Source organism: Cetorhinus maximus, chromosome 16 (assembly GCF_964194155.1).
Source record: "Cetorhinus maximus chromosome 16, sCetMax3.hap1.1, whole genome shotgun sequence".
In the NCBI taxonomy this organism is placed as follows: domain Eukaryota; kingdom Metazoa; phylum Chordata; class Chondrichthyes; order Lamniformes; family Cetorhinidae; genus Cetorhinus; species Cetorhinus maximus.
In genome coordinates this window covers 88,666,450-88,685,263 of record NC_135894.1, presented here as the reverse complement: position 1 = coordinate 88,685,263, position 18,814 = coordinate 88,666,450, and the positions used below count along the sequence as shown (strand labels likewise).

General features: G+C 43.4%; 1 protein-coding gene across 5 annotated transcripts in view; it reads left to right on the top strand.

The window, feature by feature from the left end:
• The window catches only part of LOC144691807 (cell adhesion molecule DSCAM), a 545,084-nt gene that overhangs the window by 523,229 nt on the left and 3,041 nt on the right, over nucleotides 1–18,814 (top strand). For 2 of the 5 annotated variants that reach the window (XM_078560309.1, XM_078560311.1), the window contains 2 exons: nucleotides 2,601–2,903; nucleotides 6,109–6,111. In XM_078560309.1, the coding sequence (XP_078416435.1) occupies nucleotides 2,601–2,903; nucleotides 6,109–6,111 (306 nt within the window). Of the gene's footprint in view, nucleotides 1–2,600; nucleotides 2,904–6,108; nucleotides 6,112–9,105; nucleotides 9,109–18,814 lie in introns of all 5 variants that reach the window. The other 3 variants (XM_078560312.1, XM_078560308.1, XM_078560310.1) reach the window with 2 other exon arrangements.

Genomic DNA, 18,814 nt, shown 5'->3' with positions numbered 1-18,814 from the left:
TTCTCCCCTGAACTTTTCTCTGCTCCAAGGAGAACAAATCCAGCTTCTCCACTCTGTCCACGTAACTCCAGTCCCTCATAGAGCCAGAGACTATTACAGGCCACTCAGCCCACTGAGTCTGTACTGGCTCATTCAAGGTTAGTCCCACTCTCCAGCTCTTTCCCAAATCCCTGCAATTTTTTTCCTTCAAATGTTTATCCAGTGGCTTTGAAGGCTACTAGAGAATCTGTATTCATCACCACAACAGATGGTTCATTCCAAATCCTAACCACTTCTTGTGTAAAAACATCTTTCCTCATGCCGTCACTAATTCTTTGCCAGACACTTTAAATATTTGCCCTGTGGTTACCAACCCTTCAGCCATTAGGAACAGTTTACCATTGTTTACTCTATTTAAAGTCTTCATGGTTTTAAATGCCTCGATCAAATCTCCTCTTAATTTAGCTGTTTTAAAGAGAGCAACCCCAGTTTCCAAAGTCTATCCCTGCTCATCCCTGGAACCATTCTAGTATATCTCTTCTGCACACTCTCCAAAGCTTTCATGTCCTTTTTAAAACTGTGGTGCCTAGAATTGGACACACGACTCCAGCTAGAGCCAAACTCATGTTTTACATAGGCTTAGCATAATGACCTGTCCTTTGTACTCTTTGCCTCTATATATATACATGCTTTATTAATTGCTTTGTTAATCTATTCTGTCAATTTCAAAGATTTGTACGCAAGCATCCCCAAGTCCCTCTCTTCCTGCACCCTCTTTTAAATTGTACCATTTAACACCTTCTCAAAGGCAATCAGCAAGGCACAAAAAATATTGGCCTTGCCTGTGATGCTCACATCCTATGAAAAGAATAAAAAAAATGTATTGTCTCTCCTTATACTTCCTGCCAAAATGTATCAGCTCATGCTTTTGTGCCCTGAATTTCATCTTCCATGTGTCTTCCCATTCCACCATCCTGTTTACGTCCTCTTGAAGCCTGTTACTATCTTCCTCATTGTTTTCTAAACTCCCACATTTCGAGGCTTCTACAAATTTCAAAATTGTCCCCTGTAGCCCCAAATCCAAGTCATTATTGTATGTTTAAAAAAAACAATGGTCCTAGCACTGAACTTCAGGGTCTGTGACCGTGTACCTCCCTTGGGTCTATAAAACAGCCATTCATCACAAATCATTCCCAGTAAATCTCCTCTGGACCGTCTTAAAGGTTTCCACATCCTTTCTAAAGTGGAATATCCAGAAATGGATAACAATCACAGCCAAGGCATATCTCGCAATTTATAAAGATTTAGCCCAGTTTCCTTGCTTTTTGTCCTTTGGCCTTTAACAAAACAAGGCAGAAAGTGGAAATGTGAATATTTGGAGTTGGATTTTTGCCATGGAAGAGTGAAACTCAAGTTGGGAAATCTTCTGACTTGACATACACGTCTGCATGGAAATGACACCCCATGCACACGATTTTCGCTCTAGGGAAGTTGGGGGCCGGGTGTGGAATAGAGTCAGGCCGGCCATCCCCAGAGGCAGTTCAGAGATCACCACAAATGCGGATGAGTGCTGAAGCAGGCTGGTTAGAGGATCCGCCCAAGTCCTCTGAGACTTCGGCCTATTTTTATAAGAGGCTGTTAGGTCCTCGAGCCCCCAACCACCCCCCTATGTCTCCTCCTAGTCCCAACCCACCCCCATGTCCCATCAAAGACACTCATACATCCCCTGCCCCGCAACTATGCCACCACCATAGCCACTCACCCAGTTTCTACTATGGGCAGATCTCAGAAGCCATGTGGAAATGAAGAAAAGTTAAACTTCTAACAACCAAGAGAGCTCTCACTAACTAGACACACTTGATACTGAAAGAAACTCTCATTCATGAAACCTATTTAAACCTATTTTAAATTCCCTCAAGTGTTCAATCTGTCATAAAAACGAATTTATTTTCAGTAACCACATCAAAGATAGTTAATCCTTTAATAGCCTCTTAAAACTGTCAATCAAAATATGACCTCAGTCCCCCACTGCCACCCCACCCCATTGGGATAAGTAGCTTTTGACCTTTTGAAACTCAGCCAAACATTCATAATGGACTCATCTGTAATAACAGCCCTTGGAAAATTTCTATAATGAAGTCTATTGAAACTGCAGGAACAGATGGTTATTTTTTATCAAAGCGACACCAGATGGCCTGTCAATCAATGCACTCTAGCAAAGCGTGTTTTGTTTTTAAACTCTAATTGACAGTTTCTTTCATCTTTAAAGGGCTGGGGATTTAAATAGCTTCAGACCATAACACATGCACTCCTCAAGAGCCTCCTCCATAAATTTGTGATTCCCACACTGAGGGTTAAGGTCTTTGGAAGTGCAAAAATGGGATCTGTTTGAACTCAACACTAATTTCAAATGATCCTGCTGAGTTTGAGTTTCCCGCTTGTGTGATTCACACCCGTCCCCTTCTCCCTGCCGGCAAAAATTGGGTCCACTGGAAATGGGGGCGGGCTTCCATATCCAGATCCCACCTGCCATTTTTAAAGGCCTCCAGAGTCGGCCCGACTCTGTAAAAATCTAGCCCTTGGAGTTTGATTTAGTAATGAGATTTGTTCTTTTCTGTTAGACAGAGCACGCAGTAGCATGGTCTCTACGGAGAGTGCCTCCTCTACATACGAGGAGCTGGCACGCGCCTATGAACATGCCAAGATGGAGGAGCAGTTGCGGCATGCTAAGTTTACAATCACAGAATGCTTCATATCGGATACGTCTTCGGAACAGCTAACAGCTGGGACCAATGAGTACACAGATAGCCTAACATCCAGCACGCCTTCAGAATCGGGCATCTGCAGATTTACCGCGTCACCACCAAAACCTCAGGATGCAGGGAGGGCCGCAAACATGGCAGTCCCAAAAGCACATCGACCAGGTATGTCAGACTGCCTTGTAAGGCAAATCTTATCAGCTTTAGATTTAAACCAATTTTAAGCTTTAGGTCAAGATTTAGGTCTTGCATTCACATCCAAATCTGGTTGTTTAGTGATGGGGGGGATGCGTCTGATCTCTCGTGCTGTAGTTATGAATGTGGTTCTGATCTCCTGTGAGTTAGTGATGTGTACGTGTGTGATCCATGGCGTGCTACTGATGTGTATGTGTGAGATCCCTGGTGAGCTAGTGATGTGTATGACTCATCGACTCATAGAGGTTTACAGCACAGAAGGAGGCCATTCGGCCTTTTGTGTCCATGCCAGTCAACAAAGATCTGACTACACTAATCCCATTTTCCAGCGCTTGGTATGAGTGTGATCCATGGTGAGCCAGTGATGCGTATGGGTGTGATCCATCGTGAGCTAGTGATGTGTATGTGTTTTATCCATGGAAGCCTGGTAGGGTTTCTGGATGCCAAATAGAAGATTTTCCCTGCTCAATAACTGGGTTTACTCAGACTTCAGATTTGAATGATGTGAATTTACACCCTTCAGATGATCATTTACTGCTCATCGCTAGAACATTGCTGTCCACCTGTACTCCTCTATCCAACCAGAATATAGTCAGAATGCATGGAATTTAGCTGTAAGCTTTGAGCAAGTGGTCAGTAAGATCAGTGGGTATTAAATATTTAGAAGGTGGCCAAGGCCTCATTTTTTAGTAGCTTTTTGGGCAACGCCACTTGCGATCAATGAAGGGACAGAGAACAGTTTGTTTTTGCTCAAGCATTTTTCTGCTGTTGTCATTTTACTGTTGTAGAATTCAGTCAAACAGCACAGTCTGCAAATACAACACCCACCTCAGGCATTCGTGCTCTCCGCTGCGAAACTAATGATAGCTCTGTCTATGGATCAATGTCTTTTGAACGGTGGGAATGTTTTGGGCACAAAGATGTCATTAATGAGCATGTCGCTGAATCTATTAATCTCACTTGCATAAACCCTTTCAAAATTATTTCCACCCCAGAATTTTTTCGTGTTTTCCTTTGAGTTATTTCCAGTCTAATCATGATCACATCCTATTTCGTGTACGCCTTACCCAAAATGCACACAGTATCGTAGAGTCCAATAACACAGAAGGAGGCCATTCGCCCCATTTGTGCTTGTGTCGTTCCTCTGAAATAGCTAGTTAGCCCCACTCCCTTATTATTAAAAGTTGCAATTTAACCTAATTTCACCACATTTTTAGGCAGTGCACTTCAAATCATAGCAGCTCACTAAGTAAAATAATTTCTCCTCATCTTCCCCGATGTTTTTGAAATGGTCTTATATCTGCATCTTCTGGTGACTGGCCAGTGGAAACGGGCCCTTTCTATCTACTCTATCAAAACCCCTCACGAGTCGGTTGCTTCCCTGTTTAGAAAATTTTCTAGGAACTGTTTACACTCTGGATTGAGTTCAGTGTTAGAATTCTTCAAAATTAATGGAAGAGAAAATTCATAGCACAGGACATCTCTAACTTCTAATCTAGAGTGACCCTTCATCGCAGTCCTGAGGGAGTGCTGCACTTTCAGAACTGCAGTCTTTTGGATTAGGCTTTAAACTAGAATAAATAGAATCATAGAACAGTAAAGCACAAAAGGAGGCCATTCGACCCATCAAATCCGCACCAGCTCTTTTTAAAGACCATTTCAGCTAGTTCCACTCCTCCACTTTTCCCCTATCCCTGCAACTCTTTTCCTTCAAGTATTTATCCACTTTTCTTTTGAAAGTCATTATTGAACAGTTACCACCATCTGATGAGGCAATGCATTCCAAATCCTAACCACTTGTGTCAAAACGTTTTCCCTCATGCAGCCTCAAGATCTTTCGCCGCTCACTTTGTACTGTCTTTGTTAAACTACCTCCCAGAACATGCACTTACAAATGAGCATAACATTTTTTTAGGGTCCCATGAAGTTTATTATTGCCCAACATCTGTTTTTATTCCTACTATGACCTTCCAGTAGTCTTTCACCTCTGAATGAAAAGATTGTTGGGACCCGAGCAATTAATCTCCATAGACACTACAGTGAAGTACTGAAGGAATGCTGCATTGTTGGGGGCGCCATTCATTGTTTAATTCAAATCCCTCTGTACATGAGGCCAAATTGAAAATTTCAAAGCTGAGCTTGATAGAATTTTGTTAGGCAAGGTTAGGGGCCAAGGCAGGTGTTTGGAGTTAAGGTACAAATCAGCCATCATCCAATTAAATGAGGGGACCAAGCTCAGGGGCTGAATAGCCTCCTTCTTTTCCAGTGTTCTTGGTCTGGTGGTTCAGGTGAATGTGAAAATCCCATACCATTGGAGCTGAGAGCTGAGCATTATCCTTTCACTCTGACCAAATTCCTCTATTAAGAAGCTGCACGAAAAGCGCATTTGTTGGTTGTTCATCCCGTTGTTGTTTATATGCAAAAATGACTGCTGCATTATTTGTATAAAATCAGCCACTTCACTTCACAATAGTTCATTGTGAGAAGCATTTTGAGACCTTTCTGAGACATAAGAGACGAGATAAATCTCCGCCCTTCTTTCCCTCCATTTGTTACTCAAGCCCAGTAATACTATTGATTTTACTGACCTTATCAGCTACCTTGCTTGACATATCAAGGGCCCATCTCAACAAAGGCAACCTGAAATAATCTAATAGCTATTTAGAGAAAGATATGTCAGGCAAGACAGAGTTTATAGTGGAATTAAAGATCCAGCAGAATTTGATAGGATTACATGTTTTTCTAAGTTTGGTTTGTTGGCATTGCTTTATTTGGCCATTTATCCATTAGAGAGAAAACATTTATTTGTGCTTGCTAATGCATTCATCACTCATCCCTTCAGGGACGTTCTTCGCTCAAACATTATTTTTCTCTCCGTGTCTCTATTGGAGCTGTATTTCATTTCCGATAGACCTTGGAATCTTTGCATTTCAAAATCCCTGAGATTAAAAGGGGCCAGGTTCGGGACAATTGACCTCTTAACTCTGAAACATGAATTCAGATCTAATCAAAACTAATGAGGCCAACATCACTTTTTTTTTTACCTCTGGCTATGAAAAGTTCCAAATACGATGAGTTTCAAGAAGCCACAACATTGTAACATAAAGCAGCCAAAAGTTCAGCCCTTGATTAATAGCCATGGGTTGTGGGACACAAGGATGACAAGAGGGAGAAGGTGGTATCTATGGCTCAGTTGGTTGCACTCTTGCCCCAGAGTCAGAATCTTGTGGGTCCAATTAAGTTCGTCTCCAGATTCTTCAGCATGAAATCTAGGCTAGTATTCTAGTGCAATATTGAGGGATGCTGCATTGGCAGAGGTGCTACCTTTCAGGTGAGACATTAAAACAAAGCTCTGTCTGCCCTATGAGTTGGTGGAAAAGATCCCATGGGACTATTTTGAAGTAGAGCATGGCAGTTCTGCCTAGTGCCCTGGCCAATAACCATCTCTCAACCAACATCACTGAACAAACAGATTATCTGGTCATTATCACATTGCTGTTTTAGCTGCAAATTGGCTGCCACCATTCCTATATTTATAACAATGAATATACTTCAGAAACTACTTCATTGGTTGTAAAGTTGGACATTGTGAGGTTGTGAAAGATGCTATATAATTGCAAGTATTCTTTTTGGTATGGAAAATATCATCCTGGTGTTGTTTGGTGGTTGGGTTTAAGATACTTTATTGGGGAAAAATAAATCTTTACTCTGTATCTAGTCCAGGATAAATACGACGCAGAGAATAACATTGATTAAGTGGATTAAGTACTTCCTAGTACTGATATCCTTAGTTTAAAAGATTGAAAATTCACCCCTAAATAACAAAAAGAGTGAAAAGGATGTTTGACTTTATACATATAAATTGCAGGGACTAACTATGATTCCAGGGATTTAATGTACCAAAGACACACAAATCATGGGTCATTAGATCTTTGCTTCTTTGGTGTCACATGCCTGAAGCAAGAAGATGGAGGTCAGTATGATCAAATCTTCTAACAATGCTGCTGATGGGATGGCACTGTGCAGACTGGATATAGTGCAGAGTTGCCTTACTCACTTTCTTTTTCAGTTCCAAAATGTGTTTGATTTTGCCCTTTCTCCCTCCAGCCATAATTTTTCTCGGAAAGAAAGCTCCAAAATGAATCCATATAAATCAGGCTCATTACCTCAATAAATCAGTGAGCTGACAGGAGGATTGAAATTCTAAAATTCTGAATATGCCAGAGGCCCTGTAATTTCAGTCTCCTGCAGTCACTCTCTTCACACCCTCTTTCTCTCACAAACACACACACACACACGCGCGCACACAAATATATGCACGCACTCAAATACACACACAGGCACAAACACAGTCGACCTGCGGCTTTGAGGACTCAGTGTTGAGTTTACTTGCTTGATCAGTGATTGGCTCCCAACCATGTCAGTGTTCCAAAGCTGGGATTCCGATTTGCAGAAGAACAGTCATAAGCCAGCTGAGACCCAGTTATTTAGAACATGATCCCACCTTCAGAATGGATGGTAGGAATTAGGAGGAAGAAAAAATAATATTATAATGAAGCCACTTAAGCATGAAACAGCTTTATCACTGTAATATTAGCCATTAGCTACTAAATTAACCATCTGAAAAAAACAGCTTGTCATTAGCATGCCAGTCACTCCTTCCTTCCTCTTATTTCCAACCCTTTAATTTAATTTTACTTTTTGCTATATATTCTAATTTTATTCTATTCCACCTACTCTACACAAGTCAGGGTCACTCCTCCCACTGATGATTCCATTCCTACTCCCTGCATAGTCACCCAGAAGGAAAAAACAGTTCAGACCAGTACTCTTATTTCCCAGTTTTACTGATGTTCCATTTTAAGGTATAGAAGACCACTTTGGACCAGTATTATTACTTCCTAGTTTTTACTGTTTTTTTCCCCTTTTGGGCAGTTAATCTCTCATAATGGTTTCCCCTCCTACACCCACATAGCCATTTCCATTGTGCTTCCATCTATGTTCACCTTGATCCTCAGGAACACGTTACCTCTCAGAAACAACACCCATAAACATGGGGTCAGTTAACACGTGCACGCCACCAATATCTAAATTTGTTTCTCCCACACCATACTCTGCTCCTTCGCTGTTCAGTATCAAATCGTGGGTCAGGCAAAACTTACTCCAACTAAATAAGACCAAAGTCATTCTGGTCACTCCTTGCTACAACTCTTAACCGCTGAATCCCTTATTCATGTCTGAGTCAGCTCTAGGCTTAATTCTTCAACACTGTCTGAGACCCATTTTATCCAAATGTCTAATTCCAAACTCCAGGATTGCACCTATTTTTGCTTACCAAGCCTCTCTCAGGTCTTGCCAATCTCCCTTGGCTTCCCATCCTCCAGTACATAGATTTCAGAATCCTCATCCTCGTTTTTTTACAGCCTCGCTCCATCCATCTCTGCGACTTCCTTCAACTGGAGAGTCTGGACCTTTCCCCTTCCCTAACCCAGGATGGCTGAAGTCAACTGTAACAACCCTAAGTGGGTGAGATAGTCTGCCTCAGACTGGAATGTGCCACTCACTGGATTTGGGGAGGCTTTTTTTATCACAGCCTCAGATGAAACCTGCAGTCTGATGGGGCTTAGAGGGATAAATCACGAAGACAGGCGCATACTCATCACTTGTGTTCTCTTGAGTACAGAAGCTAATTGGTGACATGAACGAGATGTTTAAAATGTTAGAATGATTCGATAGCATAGGTAAAGAGAAACTATTTCCTGTGGCGGGAAAATCAAGCACAAGGGGGCATAATCATGGAATGAGAGGCCGGTCATTTAGGAGGGAAAACAGGGAGCATTTTTTCACACAGAAGTTAGTGGAAATCCAGAATTCTCTTCCCCGCAAGACTATGAATGCTCGGAAAATTGTAGCTTTCAAGAGAGAGATCGGCAGATTTTTGTTAGGTAAGGGATATAGAGTTAAGGTGATTAAATAGTGTTGAGGCAAAGACTAGCAATGATCTCACTAAATGGCAGAGCAGGCTCGAGGAGCTGAGTGGCCTATTCCTGTTCCAATGTTCCTAATGCAATCTAAGCATGCTCCAGGTAAAGATTGATCATTCATTTACACCTGGTGCATTCTGGCTGGCGTGCGACTTGGTAAACTTCAAGAACGTTATGCCAAATATAAGCAGGTGAGACAGGATTTAAGCAACTTCAATTATAGCTTGTATGATGGACTTAATTGCTATTCACTTCCCCGGGGAACTGTTCATTGTAAATTCAGCGGAAGATCTCAGAGAAACAACGTAAACGCACTTACACTTCTGATTGGTCTCATGCTCAGAATAACCCTATTTACATATGTGGAGTCATGTTAGGGTGAGTGTTAGTGTTGGACGCCCTGCTCCCAGCCATACACATGAGCCACTGAGTCAAATCTGCTTATTCCCCACAGATACTTTACTACTTCCCTTTTTTCAGTAAACAATTTCATTCTGTTTTTGAAAAAAAATTATAGCTTGTTTCAGCAATAGTTTATGCCAACAACATGCACATTTTAGTGTCCTGGTATGTAACCTCTAGTTCAATCCATCATATACTTATTCTAAGTTATCCTGAACGCCCAACTAAGCAAACAAAAATATGCGACCAAAGGTTCTAGGAAAACTTCTTTGCAAGTACGAGAGGACAGAGCTTCGGGTGATAGGAGCACGGGAATCTGAAGAAAGCATTCTTGTTTCATCGCCCATATTTCATTCACTCACCGTTTCCTCATGCTGTGTAATGGGAGCAGCAGTTCTGTTTTAAACAGTTTGCTAGTCCCTGAACTCCCCACAGCCTGCTCTCGGGATCCCTGTAGACCCTCCAGGTAGTGGGGAATGGGGAGAGGGCTGAAACCAGATCCGCGCACCAACTGCTCCCAACGCCCTTACACTGCGATACAGATCCCTGTACCGAGTATTCCGGGACCCAACATTTAGATACAGGTCCTTGCACCAACCACTTCCAACACCACAGCACCTGGGCCAGGATTTTACAGCCCCTCCCGCCCAGCAGGATGTTACGGTCCTGCTGAGCCGAATGGAGATTTAAATGGCTCGCCGCAGCCACCGGGGGGAGACAGGCCGCAGCAAGGCCTTAAATCCTGGCCTGGGATATGGATCTGTGTATCAAGTATCCCAAACCCCCCAACACTAGGATACAAATCCGTGTACCGTGTATCCCGACACCCCAACACTGGGATACAAAACTTGTGTACCAGGTATCCCAACACCCCAACAAGGGGTGTAGATCCATGTACCAAGTATCCCAAGCCCCCCAAAACTGGGTTACAGGTCCGTGTACCAAGTATTCCGACACCCCAACACTGGGATACAGACTTGTGTACCAGGTATCCGGACACTGGGATTCAGATCCGTACACCGGATATCCCGACAGCCAACACTGGGATACACAAGTGAAGCGGAACAATGATAAGACCCTTCCGCCCCTGCCTCATTGTTCTAACCAATGTTAGGCATGTGCAGGCCTAATCTCGACACTAGAGGGAATTCCACCATGCCCTGGGGATCCCAGCATTGGCAGAGAGCTGCCAAAATACTGCCTAATTTTTCTCTTCCCTCTACCCAGGGATTGTCGATTCCACACAAGGCACAGGGAAAATGAAAGGGAAATGTTCCCTACTTCAAGATGGATGTGAAATGAAGGCACAGTGAGACAGAGGATTGAGACACCATTCACTGGCCTCTTGCACAACCCAATTTCATTGCTCCACCACTGGTTGGTCGGACTTTCGGCTGTTGAGGCCCTAAGCTCTGGAATTCCCTTCCTAACCCTCTGTGCTGCTCTACTTCTCTTTCTTCCTTTAAGATGCTCCTTCAAGCCTACTCTTTTTGGCTATCTGTCCTAATATCCCTTATGTGGCTCAGTGTCAAATTTTGTTTGATAACGCTCCTGCAAAGGAACCTTGGGAGGTTTTACTATGTTAAAGGTGCTAGGTAAATGCAAGTTATTGTTGTTAATGCATGATTCCATAGCACCAAGAAAAATTATTGCTGTCTTTTTTTTTGAAGAACTGGGTTTATGTTTTTAAGTACCAATTGTTATTTTTCCTTTATGTAAGCCACTCTTGTATATTCTCATATCCAATCCAAATGTAAATAGAAATATAGAGGGCCCCATGATAGAGTCTTATAATAGAGGATTTATTTTAAGGAGCCATTCTGTGGATGAGTGCTTTAGAATGACAGATCTTGCCTAGAGAGTGTCCTTCCCCTTTAATCGGAGGCAGACGGCAAAGAACTGGTCTAGTTGCTCTTTTGGAAAGAGGACATTGTGCTGAATTTCAAAATCAAAGTGAGGTCTGAAGGCCCCTGAAATGTTTGCGTGCGTTTCACTAAAAAGTATCATGTTGGGGCGCTGCTGGGCAAGAACGAGAATGGGATCTTTAGGTAACCTGAAAAATGCATGAGGTAGATTGTATTCAGATACTTTATAGACAGTTAACAGCTCTTATGTTGCATGGCTAATATCATTCCTTCATCTTTTATTCAGGCATTTTGCAAATTTAAATGTTGGAACTGTTAACTGATGCGCATCTCCCATTCATTACAAGTTCAGCCAAAGTTATTGTTGTTGTTTAATTGTGCTCATGGTGTAATTGGGGATGATAAGCTTGCTGATTTGCAACCCTGTCTGCTGATGATACGATAACTAAATGAGAGAATGAAGAGAAGGGGAATATATTAGCGAATGTCCATTCAACTAAAGCCAAACTTATTGCATTTTTAAAATTTACTCATGGGGTGTGAGTATCGCTGGCTAGGCCAGCATTTATTGCCCATCCCTAATTGCCCTTGAGTTGGTGGTGAGCTGCCTTCTTGAGCTGCTGTAGCCCATGTGCTGTAAGTACACCCACAGTGCTGTTAGGGAGGAAGTTCCAGGATTTTGACCTAACGAGAGTGAAGCAATGGTGATAAATTTGCAAGTCAGGATGATGAGTGGCTTAGAGGGGAACTTCCAGGTGGTGGTGTTCCCATGTGTCTGCTGTCCTTGTCCCTCTAGATGGTAGCGCGTTTGGAAGGTGCTGTTTAAGGAGGCTTGGCGAGTTCCTGCAGTGCATCTTGTAGATGGTACTCACTGCTGCCACTGTGTGTCGGTGGTGGAGGGCATGAATGTTAGTGGAAGGGGTGCCAATCAAGTGGGCTGCTTTGTCCTGGATGGTGTCAAGCTTCTTGAGTGTTGTTGGAGTTGCACTCATCCAGGCAAGTGGGGAGTATTTCATCACACTCTTGACTTGTATCGTGTAGATGGTGGACAGGCTTTGGGGACTCGCCAAAGGATTCCTAGCCTCTGACCTACTTTTGTAGCCACAGTATTTATATGGCTAGTCCAGTTCAGTTCCTGGTCAATGGTAACCCCCAGGATGTTGATAGTGGGGCATTCCATTGAATGTCAAGGGGCGATGTTTAGATTGTCTCTTGTTGGAGATGGTAATGTCTGGCACTTCTGTGGCACAAATGTTACTTGCCACTTATCAGCCCAAGCCTGGATATTGCCAGGTCTTGCTGCATTTGACATTCAGTGTCTGAGGAATCACGAATGGTGCTGAACATTGTGCAATCATCAGCGAACATCCCCACTTCTGACCTTATGATGGAAGGAAGGTCATTGATGAAACAGTTGAAGATGGTTAGGCCGAGGACATTACCCTGAGGGACTCCTGCACTGATGTCCTGGAACTGAGCTGATTGACCTCCGACAACCACAGCCATCTTCCTTTGTGCTAGGTATGGCTCCAACCAGTGGAGAGTTTTCCCCCTGATTCCCACTGACTCCAGTTTTGCTCGGGCTCCATGATGCCACACTTGGTCAAATGCAGCCTTGATGTCAAGGGCAGTCACTCTCACTTCACCTCTGGAGTTAAGGTCTTTTGTCCATGTTTGTGCAAAGGCTGTAATGAGGTCAGGAGCTGAGTGGCTCTGGCAGAACCCAAACTGAGCATCAGTGAGCAGGTTATTGCTAAGCAAATGCTGTTTGATAGCACCGTTGATGACCGCCTTCCATCGCTTTACTGATGGTGGAGAGTAGACTGATGGGGGGTAATTGGCCGGGTTGGATTTGTTCTGTTTTTTGTGTACAGGACATACCTGGGCAACTTTCCACATAGCCGGGTAGATGCTAGTGTTGTAGCTGTACTGGAACAGTTTGGCTGGGGATGCGGCAAATTTTGAACCACAAGTCTTCGGTACTTGTTATAAAGATATTAAGTTCATTTGTTTACTAACTAGTAATGACCTCAAAGCTTCAACACCTCTGTGATTCAGGCACTGTTACTTCAACTCGGCTGCACACTCTAATGAGTCACAAATATAGAGCTGGATTTCACAGCCACAAATCAGACGCCCCCAGCACCCCCCCACCCCCCACCCCCCTCCCCCTCCCCAACTCGAACATAAAATACGGTGTGATGGTGTCAGGGTCAGCAATACAGTGTCATCTTGCCAGCCTCCTATATTGCACAAGCCGAGCAGGTGTGTAAACTGGAAGCCAGTCCACCATTTTTTAATTACCAATTAACAAGGTATTGAGTTTGTTAAAAAGCAAATTGTATGGAATTTTTTTTTTTGTTGCCACTGCACTATTTGTGCATCAGATGTGAGTGTTTTATTGCTGCTATGACAAGGTGGCACAAGGGTGGAAGAGAAGGCCTGCCACCAGAAGACTCAGTGGGTGAAGGTGGCAGTGCCAGCATTGACCTTTTTGGAGCCTCCAATAAGAAATATAGAGAGATTGAGAGAGCAGGGGACCTAGAAATTTGTAGCCGTGACAGACTGCCCGTTCGTGGCATAACCCCTCTGTCACGTGATGTGCCAGCCTAGACTCCAGATTGGGCGTGAAGCCCCCCTTCTCACCTCTAATTGGCTAACTTCCCGACGGGTGGCCACTAATTGGCCACCCGACACTTGAATCGACGATCTGAAATGGTGGGGGAAGGGACAAGCGGACCACTCAGTTTACGTTCCACCCCACCCCCCTCAACCTGCCGAAAAACGTAAAATCCAGCCCGTAGCTTTGGGTCAAAGGAAATAGCGAGGGAATTAGAACTAGACGTGTTTAATTATGGGTTACAAGAGGTTATGTTTTTTTTTCCATTGTAGTTGAGGATGGCTGTGCCAACAAAGCAGGGAGCATGAGTTTATGGTAGATGGGTGCTTTGATGACTATGGTGGCCGGTAGGTGACGAACGTGGTCGACTACAAACCCTCACATAACCAAGATTCTGGGCGGTGGGGAGGGCATCTCCTGCCAGTCTCTCCATAATAAAATACTGTATAATTTCTCTAGTTTCTGTTTAGAATATAGACAGCACAGGCAAGGCCATATTTATTGCCCGTTTCTAGTTGTTCAGAAGAGGTGGTGGTGGGCCTTCTTGAACCACTGCAGTCCTTCTGCTGATCGTATTCTCACAATCGTGGCAGGTGAGGAATTCTGACACTTTAAACCAGTGTCAGTGAAGGAATAGCAGAAATAAGTCCAAGTCAGGAAGATGGAGGGGCACCTGGAGGTCACGGTGCTCTCATAACATTGCTTCCTTCTCAATGGTGGAGATGACAGGGCTGAAAGGTGCTGTCAAAGTTAGCTTGGTGAGTTGCTATGGTGTATCCAGCGATATGACACATACTGCAGCAACCGTGCACCTCACTTTGATGTTAGAATGGATAGATATTAAACTCAGTGGTATTACTATATAAATGTAGCATTAGTGACTATTAGCCGGTCCAGTTTAATCACCACCTACAAAGTAGCCAATAAACCTGAAACTGTTTCTATTTTAACTAGAAACCAGCTAATCTTTTCCTAATAATAATAAATAAAAACAGAAAATGCTAGAAAAACTCAGCAGGTCCGGCAGCATCTGTGGAGAGACAAACAGAGTTAACGTTTCGAGTCCCATTTATTAATTACTGGTTAGGCCTCATAGGAACATGGACATAGAAACATCTAGAAAATAGGAGCAGGAGTAGGCCATTCAGCCCCCTGAGCTTGCTCCGCCATTCAATATGATCTTGGCTGATCCTCTTTCTCCACGCCATACTTCCACCCTCTCCCCATACCCCTTGACACCTAGAAATCTATCAATTTCCTTCTTAAATATATTCACTGACTTGGCCTCCACAGCCTTCTGTGGTAGAGAATTCCATAGGTTCACCACCCTTTGAGTGAAGAAGTTTCTCCTCATCACAGTCTTAAATGGCCAACCCTATTTCCTGAGACTGTGACCATTTGTTCTAGAATCCCCAGCCAGGGAAAACATCATCCCTGCATCCAGTTTGTTCAGCCCTGTCAGAATTTTGTATGTTTCAGTGAGATCCCCTCCCCCGTTCTCCTGAACTCCGGTGAACAGAAGCCTAGTTGACCCAATCTCTCCTCATACGACAATCCTGCCATCCCAGGAATCAGCCTGGTGAGCCTTTGCTGCACTCCCTCTATGGCAAGTATACCCTTTCTTAGGTAAGGAGACCAAAATTGCACACAATTCTCCACGTCTGGTCTCACCAAGGACCTGTTCAGCTGCAGTAAGACATCCTTGCTTCTATACTCAAATGCTCTTGCAATGAAGGCCAACATACCATTTGCCTTCTTAACTGCTTGCTGCACCTGCATGCTTGCTTTCAGCAATTGGTGTACAAGGACACCCAGGTCCCTTTGTACATCAACATTTCCCAATCTATCGTCATTTAAATAATACTCTGCCATTCTGTTTTTTCTGACAGAAGTTAGGTTATACTGCATCTACCATGTATTTGACCACTCACTCCACTTGTCAAATCACCTTGAACCATCTTTACATCCTTCTCACCACTCACATTTCCACTTAGTTTTGTATCATCAGCAAACTTGGAAATATTACACTTGGTTCCCTCATCCAAATCATTGATATATATTGTGGATGGCTGGGGCCCAAGCACTGACCCCTGATGTACCCAACTAGTCACCACCTGCCACTCCGAAAAAGACCCATTTATTCCTACTCTCAGTTTCCTTTCTGCTGACTAATTCTCAATCCATGCCAATACATTACCCCCAATCACATATGCTTTAACTTTGCATACTAACCTCTTATGTGGGACTTTATCAAAAGCTCTCTGAAGATCCAAGTACACCACATCCAATGATTCTCCCTTATCTATTCTACTTATTGCATCTTCAAAAAACTCCAGTAGGTTTGTCAAACATGATTTCCCTTTTATAAATCCATGTTGACTTTGTCTAATCCCATTGATATTTTCTAAGTGTCTTGTTATCACTTCCTTTATGATAGACTCCAGCATTTCCCCTACTACTGTTGTTAGGCTAACCAGTCTGTAATTCCCTGTTTCTCCCTCCCTCCTTTTTTAAATAGTGGGGTTACATTTGCCACCCTCCAATCTGCCAGGACTGTTCTAGAATCTACAGAATTTTGGAAGATGACAATTAATGCATCCACCATTTCCACTGCCACCCCCTTTAGTACCCTGGGATGTCAATTATCAGGCTCTGGGGATTTATCGGCTTTCAGCCCCATTAATTTCTCCAGCATTATTTTTTTACTAATACTAATTTCCTTCAATTCTTCCTTCTCACTAGACCCTTGGTTCCCTAGTATTTCTGGGAAGTTATTTGTCTCTTCTTCCGTGAAGACAGAACTAAAGTAGTTGTTTAATTGCCCTGCCATTTCCTTGTTCTTCATTATAAATTCTCCCATTGCAGACTGTAAGGGACCTACATTTATCTTCACTAATCTTGTTTCCTTTTGTATACCTATAGAAGCTTTTACAGTCCGCTTTTATATTGCTTGCAAGTTTACTCTCATACTCTATTTTTCCCCTCTGGATCAATCTCTTTATCCTCCTTTGCTGAATTCTAAACTGCTCCCAATCTTCAGGCTTGCTACTTTTTCTAGCAACTTGAAATGACTCCTCTTTGGATCTAATACTGTTGTTAATTTCTTTTGTTAATCATGGTTGGGCTGCTTTTCCAGAAAGGAATGTATAACTGTTGCAATGCCTGCATACGTTCTTTGAATATTAGCCATTGCCTATCCATCGTCATGCCTTTTAATGAAACTCCCCAAACTATCATAGCCAACTCACCCCTCATATCTTTGTAGTTTCCTTTGATTAGATTTAGGACCCCAGTTTCAATTGAACTACTTGACTTTCCAGCCTAATGAAGAATTCTATCATGTTATGGTCACTCCTTCCTAAAGGACCCCACACAACAAGATTACTAATTAACCCCTTCTCATTGCACAATACCAAATCTAGGATAGCCTGTTCCCTAGTTGGTTCCTCGATGTACTGGTCTAAAAAAACATCTCATACGCGCTCCAGGAATTCATCCAACGCATATTATTGCTAATTTGGTTTGCCCAGACTATATGTAGATTAAAGTCACCCATGATTACTGTAGCACCCTTGTTACATGCATCTCTAATTTCCTATTTAATGCCGTTCCCCTACCTTACCAGTACTGTTTGGAGGCCTATAGGCAACTCACACCAATGTTTTCCGCACCTTGTTGCTTCTCAGCTCCACCCAGACTGATTCCACATCTTGATTTTCTGAGCCAATATCCTTTCTCACAATTGCACTGATGTCATCCTTAAGCAACAACACCACCCAGCCTGCCTTTTCTTTTTGCCTGTCCTTCCTAAATATTGAATACCCTTGGATATTCAGTTCCAGCCTTGGTCACACTGCAGCCATATCTTCGTAATCGCAGTCATCTGGTACCCGTTTAAATTTATTTGCACTGTTAATTCATCTACCTTATTGTGAATGCTTCGTGCATTCTGATACAGTGCCTTTAGACTTGTCTTTTTAACATTTTTACACATTTATTTGTACTATGGTCCTATTTACTGTTAACCCTGTTTCCTATGCCTTCCACTTTTGCTTTTTACTTTCCTGTCTTTCATTTCTATCTTTGTTTCCCTCTCTTGTGTCTCCCCACTCAGGTTCTCATCCCACCTCCCACTCACGTTTAAACCCTCTCCCACAGCACTAGTGAATACCCCGTGAAGATATTGGTCTCGGTCCCGCTGGAGTGCAACCTGTCCAGCTTGTGCAGGTCCCATCTTCCCCAGAATCGGTCCAATGTCTCAGGAATCTAAAACCCTCCCTGCTACACCATTTCTCCAGCCATGCATTCATCTGGTCTATTCTCCTGTTCCTGATCTCGCTAGCATGTGGCAGTGGGAGTAATCCTGAGGTTACTACCTTTGAGGTCCTGCTTTTTAATTTATTTCCTAGCTCCCTATATTCTGCTTTCAGGACCTCATCCCTCTTTTAACTTATGTTTTTAGTAGCGACATGGACCACGACTTCTGGCTGTTCACTGCCCCGCACACCCTCCCACACAATCCCCACCTTCAGAATGTCCTAAAGCCGCTAGGTGACATCCTTGATCCTGGCACCAGGGAGGCAACAGACCATCCTGGAGTCACGTCTGCAGCCGCAGAAACATCTCTCTGTTCCCGTTATGATAGAATCCCCTATCACTATTGCTCTTCACTCTTTTTTTCTCCCCCACCCTCTGTGCAGCTGAGATACTCGTGGTGCCACTGTCTTGAGTCTTGCTGCATTCCCCTGAGAAACCATCTTCCCCAGCAGTATCCAAAACTGGAAATCTGTTAGAGAGGGAGATGGACCCAGGGGACACTCCAGCGCTACCTGCCTAGTGCTTTTACTCTGTCCAGCAGTCACCCATTCCCTTTCTGCCTGTGCACCCTTTACCTGCGGTCTGACCACCTCGCTGTATGTGCTGCCCACAAAGATCTCATCCTTGCTCCATAACTCCACAGTGACTCCAGCCCCAGCTCCAGTTCCAGAATGTGGATTTCAAGTAGCTGCA